The sequence below is a fragment of the Chinchilla lanigera genome, unplaced genomic scaffold (assembly GCF_000276665.1).
Source record: "Chinchilla lanigera isolate Chin_1 unplaced genomic scaffold, ChiLan1.0 scaffold00028, whole genome shotgun sequence".
In the NCBI taxonomy this organism is placed as follows: domain Eukaryota; kingdom Metazoa; phylum Chordata; class Mammalia; order Rodentia; family Chinchillidae; genus Chinchilla; species Chinchilla lanigera.
The window spans coordinates 8,715,729-8,735,742 of NW_004955429.1; the positions used below are offsets into that span (position 1 = coordinate 8,715,729).

Sequence of the window (20,014 nt, forward strand, 5' to 3'; positions counted from 1 at the left end):
AAAAAAAAAAAAAAAAAAAAAAAAAAAAAAAAAGAATTAACTATTCATTATCAGGACACTAAAGGGGCTAATTAAATTATGACAAATCCACACACTGAATATTGTGTTCTACCCAGCACAAACAAGAATGTCATGACTATCATTGCTATAACATCTTTAATGTATCAATCACTGTTCAAAGTTTCTTACATATAAACTTTGCAACTACCTCATGATATAGGTGATATTATTTTCTTCATTGTGCTAGCAAAGAAACTGAAACTAAACTACATGAAAGTTAAGGATACCTGTACCACCCAGCCAGTGAAGGGTGACCTAGAACAAGCACAGAAAAACAACCTGATTTCATGAAGGCAAAAATCAAGGTGCAAATTGTAGATGAAATATAAATAACATTTCTGTAAAACTCATATGCTTGCATATGTACATGCGTCTGTGAAGGGAAAGAAATATCTCAATAAATATAAACTGTGTACTACTACAGAGTAGGACTTGGGTGTTAGAAAGTTCTGGTTTTTGTTTGATACACAACTGTTTGGTTTTACAAAATTTAGTGCAATACACTGCCATCACTTTTGCAGTGGACAATAAGAAACAAAATTTGAATAAAGAGACTAGTGTTTTCAAATATGGAAAATGTCAAAAGTCATTTTCTTCATACAAATACTAACTGCAAGTACTCATTTATAATAAAGTTCATGATAGCTTTTGTATCCTTTGAAAGTATAACTTGATATCAAACATAATATATGAAATATTTTATAGACTTCCATAGTAGTCATTTCTTTTCTACATTTTACTCTAATGACTTCTGTTCTGAGGCCCTGTCCTTTCTCAGCCCTTGGCATCTCCTCTCCCCCACCTCAGTTCTCTCATGCTAGAGAAGCAAATTTAGTCCTTCACCATCTGGATTTCAATCGCTGAGTTTATTTAAATCCTCGAGGTTGCTGCCAAGAATGCAAAGCTTTTTGCTTGCTCAGCTGAAACTGTCTAACGTCTGGGAGCTTTCTAGAATAAGAGAGCTACAGAGAACAAAACTACAAACGTATTTAAACATTTACTTACTGTAAACATTTGACATTAAGTAACATTATCCACTTAGATGGTATTAAGTAAACAGTTATGACATCATTCTCAATTGCTTTCAGATTTTAGCCATTAATATTATGCATCCTGTCTTTCCATCAAGTAATAGTCTATGATAAATTAATTTTCATACAAACTGACACAGAGAAATTTATAATTTGATTTATACATGAAATTAATTAATGAATTCAGGAGACAAAACATTGGAAAACTCATTAGCAATTCAGGTTCAATAATGTTAAGGCAGTGTCTAGATATAGCTCATCACAAAATTCTTATTTCGATTGGTAGAGGTACTAATTTTTAGGAATAAACTACTTTCACCAAAATATGAGTATTGACTTAGAAAGTTATAACAATTTCAGCAGCTATTATTCAGTGTTTTCCCAATACTTGTTTGTGTTTCAGAATGATTTGATTATCAACTTTCTTTCAGTTTTCTAATAAGCAAAGTAATATAGCCAATGGTCTGCTAGATTTACAAGTCATAAATACAGTAATAATGGAATATGCACTACTTCCTGTGGAGTCTATAAAATATTTTGCACAATTCCCTAAAGAGCAAGTAAAACAAAATCAAGCAATCTTTGATATGCAATACAAGTAATTCCTGAAAGAAATGACAAAACCAGTTTTGTTCATTTTTTCTTTGGGTACGAAGAAGTATTCCTCACCCACAACTTAACTTTGCTTATAAACATTCACTTCTAGGTCAGAAAATCCTCTTTTTTATGAATTAATTTGGGACTTTGTCATTAGAGAAGAGAAAAAAATTGAAATAAAAGCAGGAAGAGACAACAAATACATGAGAAATAGGATACACATATTAGAAAAAAGTCTTAACAATCTGAACATTGAAAACAGGGGATAATGAGTAGCATTAAAATGATGCATCCCATGTTACAGAGAATGTAAACCACACAAAATTATATTAAATAATTGATATTGTTTAAAAATACAGTCACTTCTTCCTTTCTTCTGTGCACATAGAAAAGGAAGATAGTTCATTGTCTACAATTTTTACCTTGAGGATGTTCTGTGTATATCACCTTCAAGAAAATAAGTAACCTGGTTGCAATACTTGCTTTAAAAAAACAGTCATGTTCCTTACCGACACATAGGACCACTTCTGTCCACCACACAAATGCCACCATTTCTGCAGTAGCTTACAGGGCACTCTAAAAAGAAGCATCGGAAAGACAACAGTTAATTATAAATACTACTTGGAGGGAGGAGGACACGGTACTGTTACTTATTGCATTAAACCTCATCTTTGAGAGGAAGTGGCTTCTCAGTTGCCCCAAGCAGAATTCTCCTGGGCTATTTTCCCTACCACACAGTTTGCTCAGTGGACCTTACTGTCCTGAGTGGGCTCATGCCCTCCGTGGGCCTCTGTGAATCACTGTGACAGAAGACTTTCTTCTCTAGTGGATTAGTTACAATTGGTTTACTTGGAACCTGTCTGCGTGACATATTTGGGATTTTGTGTATTTGTTCTTGTGACATTTTTAGTCAAAAGATTTATTCAAAGCTGGCTCCTAGCATATTTGTGGCTATACAGAAATTTTTTGCTTAATGAAATATTTCTTTAACTCCACACAACAGCCAACTAAATTATAGCAGATTAGTGTTTTGCATGGACAAAGTTGTCTTTTTTCCTGTAGTTGATAATTGAACCCAGTGCTTTCAAACTAAGCTACATCCCCACATTTATCTATCTATCTATCTTTCTTTCTTGCTATCTTACTTTCTTGCTTTCTTCTTTTTCTTTCTCTCTTTCTGTTTCTGGGATAGGGTCTCACTAAATCAGTAAGTTTGAAGTAAGGCTGGCTTCAAACTTATAATCATCCTGTCTCAGCCTCTCAGAGGGCACCTTGTCTTTCTGATCAACTAAATCACTTGTACGCAGGCATAGGTCCTACCTCTGTGTCTCTGACATGTGTCAGCACAGTTCGTTCGTCCCTTTTGTACTGGGCCCTGCTGTTTCATTATTCGTTTCACTCTCTAGCTCTTGTTTAGCATGAACATTTATTTTCAAAAGTAGTTCACTTATAGATTAAAAGAACTAAATATTTTCACACTGCTTTTACCATGGAAGTGGTGAGCCCTTTGAGCTTTTTATTTCAAGCTCCTTTCACGGTCCCTCCGTCTCCTCCCTAAGTAGCCATGATCTACTACTGTCTGCCAATTTCCTTGTTCCTCCTGGCTTTTTAAAGATCTGCTTCACTTGAGAGGCTGAGGCGGGAAGATTACTGAGAGTTTGAGGCCAGCCTGGGTTATATGGTGAGTTCAAGGACGGCCGGTACTGCACAGTGAGACCCTGTCTCAAAAACAAAACACCCCAAAACACTCAAAAAACAAACAAAAAACCCCCCAAAAAAACAAAACAAAACAAAAAACTCCACAAAAACAAACACAAGAAAAACAGAAACTTAAAGATTTCCTTTTTTGCAGAATACCGTTTTCCCTTTTTGGTCCATTGTCATTCGAATACTTGATGAAAACCTTCACTGCCTTTAATTTTTTATATGACTTATTTATTCAGCACACCTATTAAATGTCTGACACTGATCCAGGCATTGGAAATATAATAATTAATAATAGAGACAGCTTAACATGGTTAATAAGGCTGCAGGCACTGGAGGCGAGCTGCCTAAATTAGCATCTCGGCTCAGTTTACTATTTGTGTAATATTGAGGATGTCAGTTTATCTCTCTGTGCCTCAGATTCTGCTCCATAAAACATGGTTAAACATAACACTGATCTAACGGGGATGTTGAGACTGTTAGATACCCAGCTCATACTGTGTGATTACAAAATGATGACTTCCAAAGGGTACCTGTGTGTGGTCAGACCACACATGACCTTTCAGACCTACAGAGATTGCAAAAATACTCTGTGAGGCATTCAGATACTGCATGGAATTCAATCTCTTCGGGACGGATACACCAAGCTGAGGGTTGCTGCAAAGGGAGCGAGCACCTAAGTCAAGTTTGAGAGTGAAGGCAAAGCTTTCTGGAGGAGAGTCAGTAGACATTTATCTGAGCAGTGTTTCATGTGTATAAAGCTTAGCATGAAGGCATGAAGACCCCAGAAGAGACTGTGATGTGTGTGAGAAACGGGAGAAGCTCTGCCTGCTGGGTGAGAGAGCAGCAGAGACATGCAGGACCAGGGCACGGAGACTCAACAAGGCTGTGATGGTAGGAAGCAGAGTGACTGTTCTTTCCTGGCTTGATGGTTAGAAAGTGAATTCTGGCTACAGGGAATCAGGTCAACAGGAAGAAAGGTCAAGGTTAAAATGTAGGAGCTCAGATAAGAAAAGAACTTTTTATAACAGTCTAAGGAGAAATACATTGGTTGCATGAATGAAAAGAGTAGGTTAGGATGTGGGTGAGAGTTATAATAATTTACATGACATTTTACTGTTGGAGTTGAAACATCTTGGTGGTTACTTGGAAGAATTGAAGCAGATGTTCAAATTTTTGGTTGAGAAACATATTTTTATTACCTTTGCCCTCCTTCTCCACCTTCTCCTTGCTCTCTCTTCCCATCATCATAGTCACTTACTGAAGCCTATGTGTTCAAAGAGCCTCTCAGTATTTTCCTCAATCCTCCCCACTTTATGTCAGATGTTCTATATTCACCCTCATTTTGTAGAGGAAGAGCCCGAGGCTTCAAGCAGTTAATAAAACTTGCTTCATATCAAAGAAGCTTCAAACTGGAACTAAATCCTCGTTATCTAACTGCTGGTTCTGTTAGCATGGAAATGTTAAATGATTTACTATTTAGTCCAGTTTTTCTATAACAGCTTTAAGTACTCGATACTATGGGCTTGGGATTTCTTTGAATTACATGGCATCTATTCCTAGTCTCAGATAAGTATGCATATGCACAATACCCTGTGTATAATTTGCAGAGATGCATGTATTGTAGGAGTCTACCATAAAGGGCAGCAAACCAAGTCTCCAATGAGTCAAAGCTGTTTTCTTTATCTAGAAATCCTAGCACATAGAATATAGGAGAAATCAAGACTCAGAAATTTGAAATATATGGCACTTGACTGAAAAGTTTCTGTATACTTGATTTGTTTATAAACCCTTCAGAAACTTTCATAAACTATATATCATCAGCAGAGCACATATAAAATTATATTTATAAGGGACCATCCTACAATTTTATGATTTTAATGTCTTTCTCGAATTCTGTTTCCAATGGATGATCATCATAATTATAGCATTGCTTTAGCATAAACTTTATTAACCTTTACTGTTGCAATTAACTAGATGAACACTTTGAGTTTATGTCTAGTCTTGCCAATTCTGGTGAATAATTTTCAGTTGCATGAGCAACCAAAACTTTAAAATAATAAATCTTTCTAACATAATTTAGAAACAGACCAGGTTCACTGAAACGTACTTAACCTGCCTGAACCTGATGTTCTTGTTAATGATTTCAACCCTCAGGTAGCTGAAGCCAGATGCCTGCCATCTGTTTGGGGACCACTATGGGGATTACGGGATGCTGTAAGGACTGGGCTCGTAAAACTCTATGAAAACTCTGACCTTAAAGGAATATGATGCTTGGACAAAATTAAAAAATGTATAATGTACACTGATAACCTCAAGAATGGGTCATTCTTTTTGTTAAAGAGAATAAGAATTTAAAAATATTAAAAACAATACAGAATCTCAAAGCAAGATGATGGGCAATTAACAATGGTTGTTGTATTGCACATTGTCATCTTCAAAGTAATGCAAAATTGGTCAAAGAAATTAAGCATTACTGTTCCTTTCAATAAACCAAAAGACAGAAGCACTGACCTCATTGTATTTGACTGACAAGCCAAAAATATAAAAAGAGAAAAATAAGTAATACCAATTTTCTTTCTGAATACTGTGTTGCACTTGTTTATTTTACTCTCATGATTCTTACTTTATTAGAGGACTGCAAGTGATTGATGCCCAACTGAAATAGACAAGGCAGTACAAATATGTTCTCTGGTCTTACCTTTGGTTGTTCTATCACATGGTATGAATGGCAAATCTTTTGTTTTTCTGACCATATTGTTAAAGGTAGATAACTTTAAAGCAAGCAGTAAATCACACCATAGTAAGATTTGTGCTTCAAAAATACAATTCCAGGGAAAATGTCAACTTTATGTAAATGAAAGGATATTAGTATTGTTTCTCAATAGCTTCAAATAATAGAACTGTAGCATTTATACCTTTCTTATTCCCTATCAAGAGAGTAATAGGGTATCTTTTGGGGTACTTTATTTGAAGTCTAAATATGCATAGTAGAGAAATCACACCAAAGAGCATTGTTTTTGCATCACACTGCATATTTTACAGGACCACACCTCCCCATTGCTTCATATCCTATCCTGTCCATACATTCAGCACTGTGTTAATACTTCCAGTAACATAAAAAAGCATCCTTTGCATTATGATTTAATTCTAATCCTGCTTCTGTCATTTTACCACTTGCCTCTCTTGAAAGATACAAAAAGTATATTCTTACTTAGATCTGACATAAAATATTTCCAATTTATTTAAAACTATGATTGAATGTATATCTTTTATTATTGATTCATATTATCTCTCAGTTGTGACAGAATTACAATGACCTATATATCTATTATTTTATATACCTCCTGAATGAAATAAAAATTCAATTATTGTGCAGAGATGTTAAAAATGGGTTACATGTTTTAAATTACAGAATTTTAAAACACTTTTGATACAAGTATAAACACTGATATACATTAACAGCTCATATATTGTATAAATGCTTAGAGGTAAGAAGAAAGAAAGACACCTAAAAGTTAATCTAAAATTTAATAAGCAAAAAAATATCAAATTTAATAAGCTTACATTAAAGAACATGACTAGACCATACAAACAAGAAGCTCTTATGAAGAAGTGGGAAAAGTACAATTTCTTAAAATTACAACTTTTAAAATATTAGTCACATTATATTGTATAGGGTTTCCTTATTTTAGAAGCCAAGCAATTTTCAAAATTATTAAATACAAATAATCTGAAATTAAATTGTAGTAAATTAAATTGCATATTGTTTTCTCTGTATTTTAACAACCATTGTATGGAATAAACCCAAGTCCATCGTATTATGTATTTATAAATGTTTTTAAATATAATGATTAATGTCAAAATTTTTCCTGTCCACAAAGTCAAGCATAGAAATTCAATTATTCCTTTCTTATCACATATACAAAGTCAACTTTTAACATTTTGATTATCTGCGGGTTAACTTGCTGGTTCATACTCAAAGAATTTTGGGAAGGAAATGGGGTACCTGTGCAGCTGGATTCATCAAGGTGGAAATCCATGCAGTGGGCAAAGCCATCACAGCGCTGGTGAGCTGGGATACAGCTGTCAGAGGAGGTACACACCAGGGCACCATTAAAACAGCTCTTATTGGCTGAAAAAGAAACAGTAATGATCATGGTTCTAAACATGACTTTATTTTTCCAGTGAGAAGCCCAATATATAAAGTGCAAAATAAAAGACAGAAAATAGGGAAAAAAAAAAAAACAGAAAGAAAAAAATACTATAATCCAGCATGGACAATGTATCTAAAACTATACCTTGATTTAGTGTAATTGTCTTATGTGTTTTGTATGCTTTTTGGAGTGTTTCCTGGCTGTTAATCTGTATGTATGATAATTAACTCTATTAGCACTGATAAAATAAATAAATCTGATGCTTGCAAAAAAATTTTGTAAAGGAGGGTGTAGGGGAAGGGGAGAAATAATTGAGAAGTATGATGTACATGAACCTACTCCACAATGAATGTGATCATCATGTATTGCAAATATGTAAAAGTAAAAATTAAAAAAAACATTGTCAGTAGAATAATCTCTTCACCACACATTAGTATGGACCGAATTGTGCCAACCCCCCAAATTGATGTTAAAGTCCTGATCCTAGATGCAACTGTATTTGTGTGAAGGACCTTTATGAAGGTAATTAAAGTTAAGTGAAGCCATCAGGGTAAGGCTCTACTCCAATATTACTAATGCTTTTCCAAGAAGAGGGATGTGTGTGCACAGAGGAAAGGCCATGTGAGGACACAGAGCGAGAAGGAGGCCAACAACAAGCCAAAGGGATGCATCAACCTGCCAGGGTGTTGGTCATGGACCTCTAGCCTCCAGAACTGTGAGAAAACAAATTCCTCCAGTTTAAGCCAAGTCTGAGTTACATTGTAATGGCAGTCCAAGGTGAACAATACATGTATTGTATTCCTGTACATGTAATAAAATGCATGGTATACACCATGAAACCCAAGCTGATTTTAGAAAAGGAGTTGACTTGCACTTCAAGATGGAGTCTTTGGACCAGTTGCTTTCCTAATGCCCTTCACAGTAAGTGAAACTGAACTGATGAAGACTGAAACTTGTTTGGATATTCAACCTCTAAATGGGGTGTAAGTCACAGGTGGTCAGTGGGTACCTGCTAGATCTGAATGATGATGGAGTTCACTGAAGCTCAATGTACTACAATCAATCGCATGTCTCTATAGCATTGTGATCAGGCATCCAGGGAGTGCATGTAGTAGTATTTCCACAGTCTCTTGTTTGGGTAATAAGCAGAGTTTGACCTCAATTTAAAGACAAACTTATGAGCAGATTACACATATCATACTCATAAGACTTAGTTGTTTCAGAAAAATATCTACTGATACTCAGTAGGAGTGCTGGAAACTGTTTACTGGTAATCAGTTTTGCAAATACTCTCCCTTCTTGGATGTGATTCTGGATCAGTTAAGTGGTATCTGGTGCATCTATTGGAATGCTCAGTTCGTAGTCATGAAACTGAATTCTTCTGTTCTTCCTTCTCTAGTCTTTTCAGACTTACAGATGCTTCCAAGACATGGAAGCCAGCAGGCTTAGATTTAAGCCCTGATCTTTATTATCTGATTCTATTTCAATGAGAGTGCACGCCAGTGTTGATGTTTATACTGCCTCTGAGTCACATCATGTGATAACTCTTCTATGTAGCATGGCTGTATGTCTGGAGCAAAGAGACTTTGTCAAATCATAACTCTTTGCACCATTTTGTCAGAAAAATTTGGGTGGCTTTTAAAAGCAATAAATGATAATGATATTGATCCACATTTCCTTTCTAACCTTGTTCATTCATATTTTAGGGTTCTGTAAAGATATTTCAAGGGTAGTCTCAGGCAGTCAGAATTTTCTGGATGTTAATCCAGGTTCAACAAGAACAGCTCTTTACCTGATTTACCTGATTCTTTACCTGATTTCATTGCAAAAGTATCTTATTTCTATACTTTACTCCAATCCTGCTGCTAAAATTTGAGAAAGGGAGAAACAGACAGAGAGAAAGAGAGAGAGAGAGAGAGAGAGAGAGAGAGAGAGAGAGAGAGAGAGAGAGAGAGAGAAAGAGAGAGAGAGAGAGAAAGAGAGAAAGACAGACTGAGCTTACCACTCGGGGAAATTACACTAGAATGAAGATGATTAAATCTTAAACTTTTACACTGATAACTTAAATGACTCAGGGATAGATACTTCCTTGCATGAATATTGTATAGATTTGTCAATTATGTTGCATATTATTCTATTCTTCAAGTCCAATCTGTCCAGAAGAATTATTTATTTGAGACTTTTGATGTTTCGAGAACATATCAACAAAATTTATTGTTAAACTTATACATGAAAAAGGGTGTATATACACACACACACACACACACACACACACCTCCATTCACTGAAAACACTGTCCATAAAAAATTTAACCAATATTCTATTGAGCAATCTTTCTTAAGGTGCTAGAATATAAATTTACACCAATAACTGTTATTGAACTTCTGCTACATATATGAGGTTTTGCTTAGCACATCTTAGAGTGAAGAGTGTAGGTGAGAAATTTTAAAAATAAGAGAACAGAACATATTTAACAGTACAAAATTAAAGTAAAAGAAATGACCCAAAGCTGAGGTTTTTTGATGAACTATCAGTATAGTTAAGCATTAAAAAAGCAAGAATTCCTTGGGTATTGGGAATTCTGCAAAGAATGAAAGGAAAAGTATAGTTGGGAGATCAGTTTTAAGTGTTAATATTTCGGAGAAACATCATTTAGCATGATGGGAATAAAGTCTATGGATGGAGAATCAGAAAGGGTCATACTGAACCAATGAATAAAATAGTTTGCCTTTGTCTGAAGCATTTTAATAAAGAGGTAGGGCAAATAAGTCTGTAAAGTGAAGGGTGAAAGGATTGTAGAAATGATCACTGTCCAGGTGAAGGCAGATTTTTAAGCTTTTCCAGAGGGTTAATACATTAAAAAGCAAGTTATAATGCAGAGTGAACTTGGAAATAGAACAAATTTTCAACTCAAAAGCTGCACAGATGTAAACATGAGTATGTCTATCTGTATGTCTATATGCAACTTTACATGTATGTGTGTAATATATGCACACATATTTGGATAAGTATATATATTTCACGGTTTTTTATTGAAAAGGACAGAACAATCATATAAGGAGTGGTTTGTTTTATCCAACTAATATTTTGACTCTTTTGGCAGATAACAGATTCTATTCTGATTTTTTTAAGCTGTATTTTGAAACATTCTATTGAAAATAATAATTCAGCCATATTTCCTCATCCAATTTCTGCTGCGACTGGTAATTCATTTTCAAGTTTATTGCATAATGAACAGCTTTAATTCATAAGGGATATAAGTCTACAACTTTGGCACAAACAGCAATGAAATGTATAAAAATAAAATAAATAATTTCAACTTGTTAAAAATTTTACTTTTTTCTTTTCATTAGAAAATTAATAGCTAAAGTAGTAAAATTGTTCTTTTATGTTATTAAATTTAAAAACAAAAGTATTCATTTCTGTAGCATATTAATACATTAAAGTTTCAAAATAATCATCAATTTTCCTTTACAAGTAAGTAGCAAAATCACAAATGCAGTTAGTATTATTGGTATCCTTATGCTATACTGAAGAGAGAAAAATAAGTTGAGCCCTTTAGTTTTAAATTTTCATCTTTTATTAGTACATATACAATGAATAAATGCTCCAAAATTTATCCAGAAAAGATTATACAAGATTTTTAGAAAACTCAGGTTTTGAGATGTTTCTATGAGCAACTTTTTTTGTATATTCCTTTTCAAACATTATGTTTTAACACTTGTAGAAATACTTATTCCAATCTGCCATCATTTTAAAGATTTATACTCTTTCTTACCAAAACAGATGATGTAACACAAAACACTATGTAGCTTTAAATGTATTCACTTAGGTAAATGATTCCTTGAAATAAACAATTTGTGAATGGTTCACTGAAGTCATTTGCAGAATGAAATTTCCTCTTACAGATTATAGTGGCTATGTAAGAAATATACACAAACAGCATGCATGACCATATATACAACCATTTTTTTAATTGTTAAATGAAAATTCATATGTCACAGATCAGTATTTCTAACAGCAAAGTGACAAGATCCTGTGCTTTGGAGTGAGAGGAAAAAGTCCTTCAGGATAGGTTTAAAATCTAGCACAGAGCAGGATAGACACATAACTTCCTTGGATGGAATCCAACCACTATGCCAATCAGTTTAAATAATTTTCCACTATGTTATAAAATGTTAATAAAGAAAGGGTAACAACAAATTATTATACATTTATTAAGTACTTGATCATATTAATTTTACTTAATTCTTCAACACTTTGCAAAATAGATTTAATTTCCATGATTTTAATGGTGAGTAAACTGAGCAGCTGGCAAATACAGAGGAGTGATCTTTATACTAACACTGAAAAGTAATAAAGATGATGAGATCATATTTAATGTATTTAAAGGCCAATTAGAAAAATATTGATGATAATAGCTGACCCTCAAATCTTAGGAAAATGACTAATTCCAAATCACCAGAGTGACAGTCAACACTGACCACTAGTGATGAGTAGGTAAACTACCGATCTCCCTATGTTTTTCTGTTTTTTATATCAGTGATGGACACTTTCTTTGTGCTTCTCCTGATGGATTCTCCACCTTCTACTTTTGCTCTGAGTGCTAGGATGCTGAGCTATATGGATAGAGCAACAAGCTTCTTTTACTTCTAGTAGACGATTGGATTTGGTCAATGGGCCACATGAAAAGTAGATCAACAGAGAGGGAAGGGTATGTTAGATAAGTATTAACCAGTTATGATATCTCTTTTTAAAAAAATTCCCAACCTGTGAATACTCTCTTACAATTTTTATTCAAGATAACCATATTTTTAGCACCCTGCTATCTCTACAATCATGAAGTGTTAAAAATATTATTCTGCCAACCTATATGAACTGAAAAACAGCAGGTGCAAGACCACTTTGACCTTCATGCTGTTTCTTAAGAGTAGAACATAATATTTCCACATGAAAGACACTTTCTGTACAATAGAAGGAAAGCAACGTCCTTATCTTCAAAGATAAGAATATGGAACCAGAAAAATACTGTACAAGCCTTAAAAAAAATAGCACTTACTTTGTAAGCTTTCAGTTCACTACTGTATGTTCACTTTGCTGTATAAATAATAACCTTTGATTGCTTGTTGGATCTTCATTTCTTTTAAGATCTTCCATGACAGATATAAACTAAATTTTGCTGTATTTCTTTTCATCTATTTTATGTTAATTTTTTTTGGCCCAGATAATAGTCTCAGGAGATAGAGTTTTTCTGTCTCTACAGTTGTGTCTTCACAAGGTCTTTCAATGTTTACAGTTTCTTAACTGGTCTTTAGTATTCCTTTCACTTGTATCTTCCTCATTAGTTTTTTTCTGTTTTATTTTATAACATTTATACTCACAGCTTCAATTGTCATACACTGGTGACCACATATATTTGTACATCTTGATTGACATTTTTCCTGCGCTCTGTATAATTCATTTCCAAACATTTTCTTAACATTTCCATGTGAATGTGCCATGGGTACCACAAATACATGTCTAAAAATGAAGCCACAATCTTCTCTTAATTGTCCTTCTCCTACTTTTCCAGCTCAGCTATGGCACATTAGCTGTCTTGATGCCAAATCAGAATCTTGAAAATTATTCTGGATTCCTTTTGCTTCCTCATTGCCTTAATATCTCTTAAATTAGTCATAATATGTAACTTACACTGTGATCCAATCAGTCCCTTAACATTTGAACTACGCTGTGCTCTAAGCAATTCCTTTCCCCACTCAAATCCACTCCATATGCTGCTTAGATATAGCTGTGCAACACTAGAGTGATGGATGAGGATCTTTACAGGACCTACTTATCCTTCAGAATTCTCTGCATTTCTCATTATAGACGTTAGCAATACAAAATGTGCTTCACTCAAATGACTTAATCTCTCTATCTGGAATTTTCTTCATGTGAGTCAAGCATGTCTACTTTCCTTGTCTGCTCACAATGTCTTTTTCCAAGTCTGGCTCTGCAGTCACTTTTCTAGTGAAAACTGAGTCTAGTGCACACCCAACATGCTCCACACCGCCATGTGTTACTCCTGTCATAGAACTCATCAGACAGCACCTGAGCTTTCACTTACCAGTCTCCTTTCAGTGATGTATGAGTTGATGTATGACCCTTCTACACCTGACCTGGGACAGTGCCTTATCTAATTGTGTCATCAATGCCTACTTCCATATAGAGCATTGGTTTGGCTCTTAAGGAAGATTTGTGAATGAATGAATGAATGTAAGTTTACAAAATGATTTGTGAATGAATGAATGAATGTAAGTTTACAAAATGATTTGTGAATGAATGAATGAATGAATGACTGTAAGTTTACAAAATGCCATTCTAAAGCAATAGAGGAACCTCCCAAATCAGCTATTGTGCCTTAAAATGTTTGATGATCTGTGATAGTTTAATGTTTTTATTCTGTAATTTTACTGTCACATTTTATTCCCAGTCTAATTCTAATATGGATTTATTTTCCTTCAGGAACAGAGTGTTATATGACTAACTGGTCCAATTCCAACTTTCCAATGACTGCCTAAAATTACAAGGGTTCAGTATTTTCCTAAGATTCTCTTTAAAGAACCCTCTTATTTGAAGCCAAATATCATATAACTACATTGAACTTAATGTTATTTCTGTCACTCAAATGACTATAGAGTCCTAATGGGAACAGAGTTAAACAATTTGGCAGGGTTTCTCCTCTTGATTCACCTCCATTTGCTTCCTTTACCTCAAAGACAGTTAGAAGACCTGTCAAGTTTTCTTCATCACAGGCAATATACAAGTAGGAAATGATAAGACAGTAGAAGAAAAATCTATAACCCTAAAACAACAAAACAGTTTCACTGATTTAAATCTAGGGGCTTTGTACATCAAAAGGCTATTTCTTTTTTCATTATCATTTCTTTTCTGATAGACAGCATAATTCCAGATGCTCACATTAATTAGGATACAGAAACAGCTTTACATATGTTTCCTTCTTACTTTAGAATTCTGAATTGATTTCTACAACTCCAAAAAATGCAGTCACTGACATGGTTCATGGACCTTCATCACTGAATCCCTTATAAAAATATAGTAGATTATCTTTTTAATAGCTGAATAATATTCCATTGTATAGAAATACCACATCTTTTTTATCCATTCCTCAGTGGATGGGTATCTGGGTTGTTTCCAAGATTTAGCTATAACAAATTGTGCTGCTATAAACATGGGTGCACATATGTCGCTGTGGTATGATGTCTTTAATTCTTCTGGGAAAATGCCCAGAACTGGGTTAAATGGGGCTTCCAATCCTAGTTTTGTGAGGAATCTCCAAATTGATATCCACAGTGGTTTCACCAATCTATATTCCCACCAGCAGAGGAGTAGGGTTCCTTTCTCCCTACAGCATCTCCAGCATTTGTTATTGGTTGATTTCTTGATGATAGCCATTCTTTCTAGGGTGAGGTGGAATCTCAGTGTTGTTTTCATGTCGAGGCTTTTTTAGGTAAATGGATGTAACTAGAGACCATACTCGTAATGAAATAAATTGGACTCAGATGGGTAAAAATCACATTGTCTCCTTGCTGTAGGAACCTGAAAGACTAGGTAAAACTCAAAAAGTACAATAGATAATAGGAAATGGAAAGAAATTGCTCAAAGAAAGGAACAACTGGGATGAAGGAAAGGAGGAAAATGAAAGAAGGAAGGCAAAGTATAAATATATATATGAATAGCTGCGATAACTGTATTGCTGATGTCTGATGGTGTATAGAAATAGACAGTTAATGATTACAATTTTTTATGTTCTGATCGATTGTGCATGCTTGTGTCTGGTGGTCTGAGCAACTGATTTGAAAGTAACAATATGCACTGGAATTACAATGGTGAACTCCTACCATCTTGTCTAGTGAAACTGTATTATCTCTAAGGTTTTGTTGAGGAATTATTTTCTTATTCGCTATAATGGTTTGAGCAATCTTTCATTCTTACAGCTGGTAATCTGAGCAATGTAGTTGAGGACAGTGATATGTAATGTAACAACCACTGCTGATTCATATTATTTTGTCTTGAGACTCTGTATCACTTTGAATGTTCTTGCTTTGATTTGTATATGTTTGTGATACTGGCATGCTGCTACTGTTCTATTTCTTTGTTTGTTTGTTCCTCATTTGCTACTCTCTTTAAAATAAAATTTTTTTTCAAAATATAGTAGAATAAAATATAAAAATAGACAAATAATTACATAGTGTCAGGGGTTTTGTGTCTTCACCATGATAAGGTATTCACCTTTAGATGTGTATAATTATTTCTTAATTGACACTTTCCCTTCTCTATGTGACATGGATAATTATAATAAAAATGGAAGGTACTGCATATAGGGCTTTGGGATTTTATAGGGCTCGGCTCAAATTCTCACAGCTTTGTAGGTCAGGTACAATTGACCTGATTACACGATGATAAAACTGAAATGGGCAATACCCAAATGCCTTCTCCAAAATTGCACAGGCAGATTATAGCCTTAGGATTTACTGTTCCGTAGACTCATAGTGACATGACATCCATCTAAGTAATTGTCCAGACCCAACTTTGAGCTGTATGTATTTGCTAAAATCTATTTTTCTATAGACATTGACATTAAGCCCTTAACCTGAACCTCTAAAGTAGAAAAAAGTTATAATCACAGTTCTTTCAGCATTTCCATAAATCTGTGTTCCATTAATTAGGATAAATATAGAAGAATATCCACCAGTAGGTTGACCCGGATGTAAGTGGAACCGGAAATAAGAGCAGTTTAACAGAAATCAGTGTAAGTGCCACGGATAGCTTCCAGAAATGGTACGTAAAAGCTACATATTTTACTGAGCGACATAACACAAAAAACTATAATATTGATGATGCAATTATGCTAAGGCTCTACAGAGCTCTGTTTCATCTGCCAAGCTCCGTCAATCATTTCAAAACTGTATTTCTCTCCTGGCACACTGAGTTAGTGAAAATGACTCACCGCAACTGGATTCATCTTCATTAAAGTGACAATCGGGCACTCCGTCACACAGAAGGAGGGACGGGATACACCGATCTGCAGAGCACTGGAACTCCGCGTCACCACAGAGCTGAGGAGAGGGTCTGAGAGAACAGCCTATTTCATCAGAGCCATCTGTGCAATCTTCACGTCCATCACATTTCCCTTCCATGGAGATGCACTGCCGTGTGTAGATACAAGCAAACTGATCAGCTCCACAGAGTGAGGGCTGCATTGTGGCAAGATCTACAAAAAAAAGATGTATATAAGTGAAGTCAGGCTGGCATCAGAGAAGTCTTCTCTCTGTACAGTACTAGATATCCCAGAATATATTTATTCTTATATAAGCACAAAGTATTCCAGTTAGGAAATATGAAGCACCATTCTTAAAAAGGTATCACTGACATGAAAACAGATATTTTCAAATTGAAGAAGGAATTTTATTCTGATCCCTTAAATTTCACAGTAATTAGGCACTTGGGAAAGGCACTGATAATTTTAGAATTAAAAGGAATTGTTACTATATCAATGTACGGTTTATTAACTATCCCTGAGTGGCTCCCACTCAGGAAATGTAGCTCCTGAGATGCAGGACAGGGTGAATCACAGAAACTGAGGGCTGGTATAGGTTTTCCTCATTGTGTTTCTCTCATAGACCTTGATTCCTTCTCAAAAGCCAAGTGCTGTTATATTTATTGTAGAGACAAATCACAGTTTATTCTAAAATACTGCATTGCAAGGAATCTTGAAGATAATATGATTCTAACACAACCAACTCATTTTACAAATGAGGTCTTCCAGGTCCACCAAGTTTACATGTCCAAAGGTTCAATGCTACATTAATAAATTTTCATTAAACTCTTTTCTTTAGAAAAGTTTGTTTCTCTGTTAAGTCTAGCCTAATAAAAAGCCAAGTATGGTGGGTGTTGACTAGCTGAAGTTTGTAGATGTCAAGGAATAGGTTTGAGTATAGAAGACTGCACTAAATTGCAGGAACGATATTAAGGAGGCTGTTCTTATACTCTGTATTGTCTCTGTAGCAGCTATTGATGGACTTGTGAGTGTATTCAAGGAAAAATTAGAGCACTGGGGACCTGTTCAGAAATAGTTGAACTTTCTGTACAATTTAAAACCACTCTTTCCAGGTATTGTGGTAAGAATAATTCCAGCTTCTTAGGAAGCTAAAGTAGAAGAGTCATAAGCTCGTAGCCAGCTAGTGAAATACCATCTGAAAATAAAAGTTGAAAGGACTGAGGCATAGCCAGTGGGAGGATCTGGGTTCAAGTCTTGAAACAGCAAAACAAAAAACAAACATAAAACTCCTCTTATTTATGGATTTTATAAGAATATTTTATACATAAAGATGGTATAGTGCATTTATTTTTTAAAATGAGATTTGGAAAAAAAAATGAGATTTGAAAGTTGCCTTACCTCCCCACTCACTGAGTAGTGGAGATATAGTACGTGTAGAATGTACTTTGACTCTGACCTTATGACCAAAGTCATGTACCTAAGACACAGGGAAGAGAAAACACATGACTGTGAGATCTCCGTACCATGTTCTAAGCTAATTGCTTGAGACCATAGTGGTAAATACAGCTGTAGAGTTCCGGTGTACAAATCCTAAATTCAAATTGAGAAAGTAAAGGGGAATTACATTTTTATACCTTCAGTAAGTCCTACATTTTTATACTTCTTTTAGTAAATAACCATGGTCAAATAGTTTCTATTCATTCTTTTCATTAAATGAATCTCACATTTAAGAAGGGGCAGACATTATGAATTTTCTTTTCTTTTTCAAAAATACTGTATGCATTAAAATTTCACCTTCACTAACTCACCAGAAGGTGAAAGAGCTTAAGAAACTGTGAGCCTGTAATGAAAATCTAGAAGCAACTTTTCTACCCTAACTCTTACTTATGTAAGGTAGGCATGCTGGCTGTCACCTTGATTGGCTTGGGAATTGCCCAGGGTATTAACAAAGCACACTTTTGGGTGTGTCTGGATGGTTTTAAAGCGGTCTGACTTACAGACCCGTATCTTGTCTCTTGCCATTCCTCTTTGGGATTGCTCCTTTGGCCTGCTTTGTGGCCACTGTAACCTAAGCAGCTTGGCTTTCCCAGGCCCAGTCACCCTGGTGTTTCTGCTTTTGAGCCAGCTGACCACGGTCCGTGCACTGAAATCATGGGTCAAATTAAATCTCTCCTCCTTTCACTTGGGGTGTTCGGTATTGTGCCCCAGCAACAAAAAGCTAATACAATGAGATTCTAACAGATTAAAAAAATAACTAGAAAAGTGATTTTATTTATTCCATGACAAACACAGGATCCTTGTGCTTCCTGGCCTCTTATTCATGATGTTTTTGTGCATGTGTGTTCATTTATATTTTTCCTTACAATAGATAGGCAAAATAAAACTCTGTTTCACTTGAAAAATTAAATCCCAGAGTGATTTTTATTTAAAAGTACTTAGAACTATTTGTTCCAGGCCCTTCTTTTCAAGGAAGACATTGATCTTGTATATCCTCTAATGAACACTGTCTTGTGCTGCTGAGATTACCCCTTCAGGATCTGGGTGTCTTTCTCTCACCCTTTGGGAGTGGGCGATGACGGCTCACAGTGAAATCTAGCTCTAGTAACTGCCCTCCAAAGCTACATACACTTCTAAGTACGGCTTCCTTCACATTTGGTGAATTGAGACTAAGAAGGCTCAGGCACTTCGCTTTAAAAGGCAGTACCTACAAGGGTCCAGTGGAGCTTTAGAGCTCCCTATGCCATTGGCTGAAGCCTCTGCTGCATCTGTATCACACCTCACCAACACCCACCTGGATTCTGCTTCCTTCTTTACATTGCAGGGGAAAGTTCCTGGAAGAATTTCAAATAAACCTTCTACACAGGAATTTGCCTCAGAGTCAGCTTCCCAGGGAACCTGATCTAAAGTACTATTCAACCATCAAAATGTATCTTGTTTTAAATTAAATCCCCTCTGAACCACTTCTCAAGTTTTTTTCCACTGAAATATTTCTGACATAGGAGGAACATGAATTTTCGCTCCCAAGAGGAGTCTAGGTAGATTTCTAGCTATAAGCAGTTAGCTCAGTATTTCATTCTTGTTATACTCTAATGAAAATTCACTATTTTACTGCACAGTATATCCATGCCTTTTCAGCATAAATGGCTTCCTCCACTATTCAAATGTGTGATGTTTATCCTTTGACTTGAATGCACTCTACCATGGACATTTAAGAAGAATTGACAGTGAAGAAAGGTTTTTCAAAAATTGCAATTTCAGTGGATATTTTTCTTGAGGGTCACCTTTGGAATTATTTGTGAAATGGGAGAATATTAAATTCCTTGAGTGGTATGAAAAATCTTAACACTAACTTAAATTCATACCATTAAATGGCAGTCTGACGAGGCTACCCACTGTCTGGTTTC

At 35.1% G+C, this 20,014-nt stretch overlaps 1 protein-coding gene across 1 annotated transcript in view; it reads right to left on the bottom strand.

Annotated features, from left to right (window-relative positions):
* The window catches only part of Malrd1 (MAM and LDL receptor class A domain containing 1), a 600,954-nt gene that overhangs the window by 81,016 nt on the left and 499,924 nt on the right, over positions 1 to 20,014 (bottom strand). The window contains exons 34-36 of the mRNA XM_005387237.2: positions 16,560 to 16,823; positions 7,402 to 7,527; positions 2,198 to 2,264 (exon numbers count right to left, since the gene is read on the bottom strand). Of these exons, the coding sequence (XP_005387294.2) occupies positions 2,198 to 2,264; positions 7,402 to 7,527; positions 16,560 to 16,823 (457 nt within the window). The remainder of the gene's footprint in view (positions 1 to 2,197; positions 2,265 to 7,401; positions 7,528 to 16,559; positions 16,824 to 20,014) is intronic.